This window comes from Fusarium oxysporum, chromosome 15 (genome assembly GCF_000149955.1).
Source record: "Fusarium oxysporum f. sp. lycopersici 4287 chromosome 15, whole genome shotgun sequence".
Lineage (NCBI taxonomy): Eukaryota > Fungi > Ascomycota > Sordariomycetes > Hypocreales > Nectriaceae > Fusarium > Fusarium oxysporum.
In genome coordinates this window covers 1,728,638-1,737,348 of record NC_031000.1, presented here as the reverse complement: position 1 = coordinate 1,737,348, position 8,711 = coordinate 1,728,638, and the positions used below count along the sequence as shown (strand labels likewise).

General features: G+C 49.4%; 4 protein-coding genes across 4 annotated transcripts; 3 read left to right on the top strand and 1 right to left on the bottom strand.

Annotated features, from left to right (window-relative positions):
* Nucleotides 1-479: 479 nt before the first annotated feature.
* On the top strand, nucleotides 480-1,358 carry FOXG_15489 (uncharacterized protein; the record flags this gene model as incomplete). The annotated part of the gene is made up of 1 exon (XM_018395599.1): nucleotides 480-1,358. One exon carries the CDS (start codon nucleotides 480-482, stop codon nucleotides 1,356-1,358), a length of 879 nt encoding a protein of 292 aa, XP_018255763.1.
* Nucleotides 1,359-1,802: 444 nt separating this feature from the next.
* FOXG_15488 (uncharacterized protein) lies at nucleotides 1,803-3,286 on the bottom strand (the record flags this gene model as incomplete). Its single annotated transcript, XM_018395598.1, has 2 exons — nucleotides 1,803-2,585; nucleotides 2,636-3,286. The coding sequence occupies 2 exons, from the start codon at nucleotides 3,284-3,286 to the stop codon at nucleotides 1,803-1,805; spliced, it is 1,434 nt and encodes a 477-aa protein (XP_018255762.1).
* Nucleotides 3,287-4,578: 1,292 nt separating this feature from the next.
* On the top strand, nucleotides 4,579-4,901 carry FOXG_15487 (uncharacterized protein; the record flags this gene model as incomplete). The annotated part of the gene is made up of 2 exons (XM_018395597.1): nucleotides 4,579-4,612; nucleotides 4,678-4,901. The coding sequence occupies 2 exons, from the start codon at nucleotides 4,579-4,581 to the stop codon at nucleotides 4,899-4,901; spliced, it is 258 nt and encodes an 85-aa protein (XP_018255761.1).
* Nucleotides 4,902-6,269: 1,368 nt separating this feature from the next.
* FOXG_15486 (uncharacterized protein) lies at nucleotides 6,270-6,953 on the top strand. Its single transcript, XM_018395596.1, has one exon. It carries the CDS (start codon nucleotides 6,389-6,391, stop codon nucleotides 6,947-6,949), a length of 561 nt encoding a protein of 186 aa, XP_018255760.1. The 5' UTR covers nucleotides 6,270-6,388; the 3' UTR covers nucleotides 6,950-6,953.
* Nucleotides 6,954-8,711: the final 1,758 nt, after the last annotated feature.

The following is an 8,711-nucleotide window of genomic DNA, read 5'->3' as shown; positions in this document are numbered from 1 at the left end:
GTGACCCTTTTCGCCACTTGAATGCACTTGGGAAGAAGGTCCTCACTGAGGTCACTGAGCTTGGCCTCGTACTCGAATCATTCGAGGATTGGGAGGGCCTCGCTGGGAACAGGACAAGCTTCCTACGGACTTTCCGAGTTCTGGTCCCTCCCACGATTGCAGCCTTCGATCCGACCTATGTCAACGACTTTTGGACAAAGAATGGATATCTTGGAACTGAAAAGTCCGACCTCGGTGACTTTTACCGCAAGGCTGCGGTCGAATTCAACACGGCAGTCAAGTCGGTTCAGTTTGATTCAGCGAAAGTCCCTGTCGCTTTTATCCTCGCCAAAGCTCCTTCAACCCTACCGGCATACGGGCTTCAGGCCACTATCAAGTCGGGGGATGGTAAATTGGCTCTCGGACAGTTCACCATACAAATTGCAAAGGGCTCTCAGACTGCTGAGATCGATCCCGGTCAGAACACAACTGTTCTTGCCATGATCTCCAGGGGTTCTCGGATCCAGGTTGACAACCGGGCATGGTTAGCAGGTTCTGCATACCATAGATACCAAGTTCCCACTCAGTCAGACCTCTACGGATATGATTATCTTCGCAAGGCCGATGGAACAGCCAAGTACCCCCAGCGTAACGTACTGATCGGTCCTACCATCGGTCGTGCTGCTAGTGGTGGGGCCACCTTTACTGGCAATATCACTAACAAGGTGATGATTATGGATTCACTAAAGGACTTTGATGCATTCCCATGGCACGCCGATTGGTACAGGAAAGAAGTCAAGGAAGCCCTCGGTGATCGATTCGGTCAAAATTTCAGACTGTACTATACTGCAAATGCCGATCACTACCTGGAGCCGGTGCCCCAGGATCAGTTGACCCGGATCGTCTCCTACCATCCCGCTTACGAACAGCATCTCAGAGACTTGAGTGCTTGGGTTGAGAAGGGGAAACAGCCACCTGCTGAAACATCATACTCTGTCGGCCATGGACAGGTCAAGGTTCCTGCAAGCGCGGCCCAACGCAAGGGTATTCAGCCCATTGTGGACCTGACGGTGAGTGGCAAGACACAAATACTCACCAAGGCGAGACAAGCCGTCTCCTTCAAAGCTCACATCGAAGTTCCTCCGGGCACTGGGTCTGTTACGTCTGTCGAATGGGATTTTGAAGGAACTGGGGATTTTGAAGCAGCTGGAAGCTTTAAGAAGGGCAAAGCTGTCTTGGATGTGACGGCTTCTCGATCGTACCAAACGCGAGGCACTTATTTTGCCGCTGTTCGTGTCACTTCCAACCGTAATGGAGATGCCAATACGGCTTATGCTCAGGTTGCCAACCTTGGTCGTGTTAGGGTAGTTGTAAACTAGTTCCAATATACTCGGTTACAGACTGTTGCAGTCTACTAATACTTTCTTTCCTAAAAGAATTCTTGTGAAACCTCCATTATTATGTATATTTACCGTATATTTCCACAAAGTCCATTGACTATTGCAAAAGGGGCTGCCCCATTGTCGACAAGGGCTGATTCTATCCAATCCAATTGGGTATATTAGAGAGGAACGTAAAATATTCGACCGCCTCTGCCATATAATGTCTTAATGTTAATTAGTGCCTTGGTCGGTAATGTCAAGCTGTTAGACCTGACGCCAGCATCGATGAATGTCGTGGAAATATACGGTACATAAGAGTCTTTCAATGGCTTGCTTTATTTCAATTTTTCTTTTACTTCTTTCTAAAAACCGTTTTGTTACAATTCATAGAAGCATCATAAAGCACAGAAGAGTAGCTGTGTACTGATAAAATGCTACTGTCTATTTCGGCAACTCTATCCACTCCGCAGTTGTTGCGACCGCAGTCCCCCTACTACCACGTAAAGCCTTGTTTGTAGTTTGTATGACGACCCGCTTGTAGGTCGTCATACAGGGCTCTCCGTTATCCCGAACCTCGAGGACGATATGGTACTCAAGGCCCTTGGTCATTGCCTGGCCGCTGATCGGCTCTTGAGCGGACACTTCGGGTCCCGGAATTTGCACTTCAACCTGATCCCCACGACCTTTCAAGTCTACAGTAATGATGTCAAGGTCTGGATGAAGACCAACAGGCCATCCTTGTACAGCGGTTGGTTCCTTGTACTGAAACCAGTTAAAGGTTATGTCTTGTCCATCTGGGTCGTAACTTCTGGAAGCATCGAGGAGAAGCTTCTCGCCAGCCTCTACCTCTATCAGGACAGGCTCTGGACCACCGGTGCTATCGTTGACAAAGACAACAGGTGCATGGTTAGCCTTGGAAGGATCATCAGTGAGTGTCCACTGCATACGCGCTGCAAAGTCGGTCTGGAAGGCACGTCGCCAGCGCCAAATGGTGGCGAAATTGCTGGTATAAGTCCGCCCATCCATGCCTACTACATTGTCGACGGCATCAACAAAATGATTGCCCGTCATGGACGGGTCAGAGTAACTATACCGGCCGCCCCAGCTGCCCCAGTGAGGATGCTCCGGAGACCCCAGGCCGTTTTGGATGAGATAGAGGAATGTCGGGGTGTCACCTTCGACGAGGAACTTGAAGTCAGGGTACTTGGCACCCAGTGGCCCGATCTGGATATTCTCCTTTATCCACTCCTTTGTAAATTGGCTAGGGTCTGCACCGCGACGTCGGTCGGACCCGAGATGCCTGTCCACGCTGCGGCATTATACTGGCACCAGCCATGGAGAGAGCAGATGTAGAAGATATCTGGATATGTGACTCTGATCCAGGCACCAGTATCGTCCTGGTCAGAGATGGCATACACTCTGGTCTTGGATCTGAATTGAGCAAATGCCGAAGCATTTCTTGTCTTCTCAACGTGTGCGAGAGCCTGGGCAAGTGGATTGGCACCGCCCCAGAGAAGTACCCAGAGAGGCTCCTCAGACTCATCAATACGAGCAATGATGAGCTGGGAGCCGCTACTCAGTGGAGTGAAAGGCTCGAGGGCGATTTTCCCATACACTGGGGGGCCGACCTTGATCATATCCCGAAGGCTTTGTGCGCTCGGGTACTGGTTGTCGGGATGAGCATGGGCGTTGAGGTTGTCGACGACCTCCCCATAGCCGTCGACGATGCTCTCAATTTCTTGCGGAGCTACACGGGACCTCATGTGCGTGGATGTACAGGCCACAAGACCGCGCGTGTCAAACTCATTGCTGTAGAGCAGGTAGCGCACAAGTGATTGCGAGTCGTCGGGTTCGTTGGTTATGTCAGTCAAGATCAAGACTCTGGGCTTGCCTTTGCAGGCCCGCAGCTGGTTTTGGAACACCATGACAGAGAAACTGTGTATTCGATTGGCGTGCTTGGAAGACAAGCAACTAGAGTTCCTGAACGGCTCTAAATATGTACTATGTAGTACGCTTGTGCAATAAAGTTCCTGCAGGTGCGTAAACCTTCCTTTTCGGGCCGCTCGGTGTTTCGCTCATTAACTTCCCCGATTTCATGCTTTTGCTCCGCATGGATTATGAGACGAAGTTAACGTGGCCCGCCAAAGTGCAAATCAGGTCAAGTACAGGGTGGCGGTTGTATTTACTAGATGTCTGCATAGAGCAGGCCAGTTTCTACTGTCTTTAGGCTGCCGAAGGTAGAGCTTGGGAACCGCTGGGCCGGGTGGGACATGGATGTTGCTCAATACAGCGGTGGGGTGTATCGACGATTAAGGGTTTACCATGCTCGAGCTAGTACAGCCCGTGCGCAAGCTAAGCTGGCTCTGTGTACTGAGCCGCTCAAGGATCTGTCCAATCGGCGATTTGTCGTTCCCTGAGCCTCCACCTTCTTTAATTTTTAACATCTTAGAGTTTCTTAGTATAAGCAGTGGGGTAAGATAAGACACGGCAACCCCGCAATTACCATGCAAAGATGGCAAGGGTTAGCCGACCAAACTCGGCTCATCATGGAGCGAATATTTTCCAAGCTGAAAGCTAGGCCCACAAATAAACTCCATAGTCTATATCAGAGCTGATGGTGTCGGGTAATGGAGTTCAGCCCGAGTTCAGGCAATGTTAAGCTACTGCCCGAGATCAGGCTTTTTACATGCTAGGGATTGCACGAATTATCCGCTTGTCTGATGGGTCGGATGGATGAGAGGCTTGTTTCTGAAGAAGCAGAGTTGTGAACGAGCCAGCATGGGCTTGCGTCTGTGCGGAAATATAATTGCTCAACAGGACTACTGGCCGCTATTATTTGACCCGACATACTGTCTCGTTTCTTTATTTGGCATAGAGCGTGACATGGCTCGGGTTAATCCGTTAACGTCTCGTGATTCAGACCAGGAATGGCCCCCCAGCGTCGTTCGCCTAAGAGTAACATCGCAGTTCCAGTGAGTAATGTTGCACTCAACCCCGCAGAAGGGAGAATCCTTTTACCTCATTTTTACCAGTAAAACTTCAGTCGCCTAGTGTAGTGCACACACAAACTTTCCACACCAAGAATTCTCGACAGGGATTGTCAATTGCATTTGACATTTTTTTCTATGTATTAAGCTTAACTCTTACACCTATCCCTTTTAGAATCAGATACCCTTTATCCAGTGAAGGCTGCATACTAAGGCTAAGAGTGGCAAAAATGGCACAACGAAGCCATCTCCAAATTTATCCTGGTAGGTCCCTTAGCCATAGTCACTGTCTTGTAAGATGCCCAATTGCTCACCTAGGCTATCCATAGGCGCTACCTGGACTACCGATAATGGCCAGCACACTCAGGCTCATGGCGGAAGAATCATCAAAGTAGGCGAGCGATATTATTGGCACGGTGAAGACAAAACAGAGGGCACTGATTTCAGAAACATCAACTGCTATAGCAGCAATGATCTTGTGGATTGGCACTACGAGGGTGCCGCCTTAACTCGTCAAGAGCCGGGCGGTCTCGGCCCAGAAAGAGCCGTATAGGGACCCAAAGTCGTCTCCAACAAATCCGCCAGCAAGTACGTTATGTGGGTTCACATTGATGACCCTGTATATTCCCAGGCACTTGTTGGAGTAGCAACAGGTGACACTGTGAATGGACGATTTTCGTACCATGGGAGCTTCCGCCCTATGGGATGTGCATCTCGATATATGGGGGTTTTGTCGATGATGATAATAAGGCCTACTTGATGAGTGAGGATGTAGTTTATGCACATAGTCTTGAAACCAAAGGATACTTACTGGATACGCAGCGCAAACATGGACTCCTTATTTTCGAGTTGTCGCAAGACTATCTATTGGTAGATAAACTCATCCATTTATTCCCTGAAAATTTCAAGAGCCCAGCCATAAATCATACAAAATTGGCCATCTGGTTAATACTAAGTAAAGGTGGTAAAAGGTAGGTTTGGCCCGATTAGTTTACTTAGCCACCTATAGATTAATGCTCTATTAGTATATAAAGAGGCATTACTAACCCCCTTTTAGCATAAGATTAGGGCTCTTTTAACCTTCTCTTATATAACCCTCTGCTATGCATGCCACAGAAGGTATCTCAGCCGCGACGCGCATGTCTAATCCGATGAGATGAGGTCTGGAACAACCTTGCCAGAAATCTGCATTTTTCTTGTCAAGTGGCTCGTATTGACAGACCTGTGTCTGGGCCATGGCGAAAGAATAAGAGATAGCATTAAGGAGCCGTGGTTTGTTGGGTGGTAGTGTTACCGACGCGGTTCTAGACTATCGAAAATTTGCTGTCCATGTGCACTACTAGGCTGCCGTCTAGACTGATCTACTACTCTCCACGAGACAGCATGAGTTTGGCATGTCGTGGTAGCAAATACCGAGAGTTGAGGGTGACTAGCAGGGAAGCGAAGCGAAGCAAAAAAAGCAAAGCAAGGCGAAACGCATCGGGGTGAACAAGCCACAAGCCATAAGCGAGAATGAACGGTCCACGCCGAGGAAATCCCTCGCGGTTTAGGGAACGCCACTGCACACAGACCCATCACATTTAGCCGGTTGGGGGGCAATTGTAACCACCTGTAGGGTTCTGTCTGTCAAAGCCTTGTTGGCAAGGGGGTTTAAGCATTTCCGTTGGTACCGAGTAATGTACAAGGTAACCCAGGGCTTAGGCTTGTTTCCTGGGCTCCTTTACCCCATACCCCCTCTTTCAGTTCCAGCGCTAACCCGCATCCCCCCATACCCCATACCGCAGCTTAGTTTCCGTACTGTACCACCCCGTTCGTCACGCAGGCGAAAACCCAGAAACTTAATCCATCACCTCTGGAGCAGCCGCACACTCGGACCTTGCATGCGCTTCTCCTGATGATTTAAAGACCCGAGCTGCTCTCTGGTAAAGCTCTTATCGCTTCTAAGTCCAAGCAAGCTCACGCTTTAGCATCAAAGAGCTCAAGCATCCTTTTCTCTTGTTTTCGTCTCACTCAATCGCCCACATACTGCCCATCGTCATTATGGCTGTGATTTCAAGTGCTGAGAAAGACGTCAGCAGATCCGGCGATGCTGTCGAGCATCATGAAGTTGCTGGAGATGGCCACCAGCCGCCCAAGGAGCTTAGTTCAGAGGCTGCTGACAGGGGACAAGGCATCTCTGGATATGAGGGGCTGACGCCTTGGGAAACCATCAAAAAGTTCAAGATGAACGCTGCTGTTTGTTTTGCCGTCACCCTCAGTGCAGCTACGGATGGCTACCAGATCGGGTATGTATTCCATATCACTCCGACCTTGCTCGCCTTGGTGCTATTAAGAACAGCCACTAATGCTAGACTCGCCCAGACTCATAGGAAACATCATTGCAAACTCGGGTTTCGTCGAGCAGTTCGGTACTCAGCACACAGAGGAGGGTGTTGTCCTGGCGTCGTCTGTTCTGAGTGCGTGGAACTCTATCGGATCCGGCGGTCAAGTCGTCGGAATGGTAACATTGCCTTTCCTCTCGGACAGGTTTGGCAGAAAAGCAGCCATGTACTGGTTATGGTTCCTTCTCGCCATCAGCGTCATACTCGAGTGTGTTGCTAAAGAATGGAGAGTCTGGTTGGTTGCAAAGCTCTTTGGAGGTATTGGTGTTGGCTGTTTGCAGTCGACAATCCCAACCTACGTCTCAGAGGTGGCACCTCCCCGCGTACGAGGTGTCTTTCTCATGTGCTACAGTCTCTGGTGGCTCATTGGACAGTTCTTCGCTCCAGTTGCTCTCCAGGTCATGCACGCCCAAGACCCAACCAATTATCTCACCCCGGTCTATACTCAGTGGTCTCAGATTGGGCTAATGCTTGCCATCTACCTCCTGCTGCCAGAGTCACCCGCTTGGTGTGTTTCTCGAGGCAAAACTGATCGGGCCAGAAAGTCACTCCAGGTCTTGTACCGCGGCGTGGAAGGCTTCGACGTTGACCATCACATCAACCTTATCCAGATCAACCTTGAGCACGAACGCGCCATCGCCCAAGAGCAGAACAATGAGAAGTGGTACTCTATCTTCATGGGGCGCGACGGCCTTCGAACTCTCATCTCATGCTGGACTCTTATGACACAGCAATTTATCGGTCTTGGCATCTTCTTCGGCTACGCTACCTACTTCTTCCAGCAGGCCGGACTCAAGGACCCCTTCAAGATCACCTGTATCACATCGGGCATCAATATCTTCTTCAGCTTTGTGGTTATTTATGTGTCGGATATCTTTGGTCGACGATGGCTCGCTTGTTATGGAACAACTATTTGTTGGGCATGCTGTATCGTTGTGGGTATCCTCGGAGTTGCGCCCGAGACTAACGCAACCAACTATGTCTTTGTTCTCTTTGCTTGCATCTGGAGTGAGTTTCCTCGCAAACCAGCAAAGCTTGATGTTGTGGTAAACTGAATTTTCCTATCTAGATGTCGGTCTGGTGGCTAATGGAGCTACTGGTTGGGGTTTCATTGGTGAGATCTCTTCCCAGAGACTTCGACCTTACACTGCCGGTTTTGCTGCTGCTTCTACCTGCGTCGTGGGAATTATCCTTGGTGTCCTTATTCCTTACATGATCAACGCCCACCAATGGAACTGGGGTCTCAAGACTAGTTGGTTCTTCGCCGGTCTAGGCGCACCATTCACATTGGCCATGTGGTTCCTGATCCCCGAGACAGCTGGGTACGTTGACCTGATACTACTTCTAATAGTAATGACTTTGATGCTGACCTTTTCTTAGTCGAACTGCCGCGGAACTTGACGAGCTCTTTGAGCGTAAAATCAAGCCGTATAGGTTCCACAAGACCGCAACTACAACCCAGCGCATTCTTCAGGTCAACAAAGAAGAGGAGGCGTAATGGGACTGTGTATAGCTCGAAGCTGATGGGAACATGTTGGGCATTTCGGTCTGACACCACCCTAAACCTCGGCCAAAAGTCACGCTATCTCTTTCCGTCCTGTTATCTCATCTTTGTTGGCTTTTCTGTTGTGTTATCGATCTCGCGCTGTGGCTGGGCTGGGCTGTAGTCCGAGAGTACTCTTGTGCAGGAACGGTCAAGTCGCTGAGTCCTCTGATTCATTCCATATAATGTTTGTTAGTATAGTCCAGCGAAATTGAGACCGTTTACTTAAAGTCGGAATAACGTAGTTGATAAGCATCAACAGAAACGAAAATTTGGCGTGCTATTACAGTTCGTTGAGCCAGCCCTTTCAAGAGTCCAACTGCTTCAACAAGACCCTCGACAACCCTTCGCCGGCTTAAAACTACTCACTATATTCTTCTCCAGAGGTCTCAATTACTACCTGACATGTCCTTGCATTATGCCCAGTCTTACCACAGCG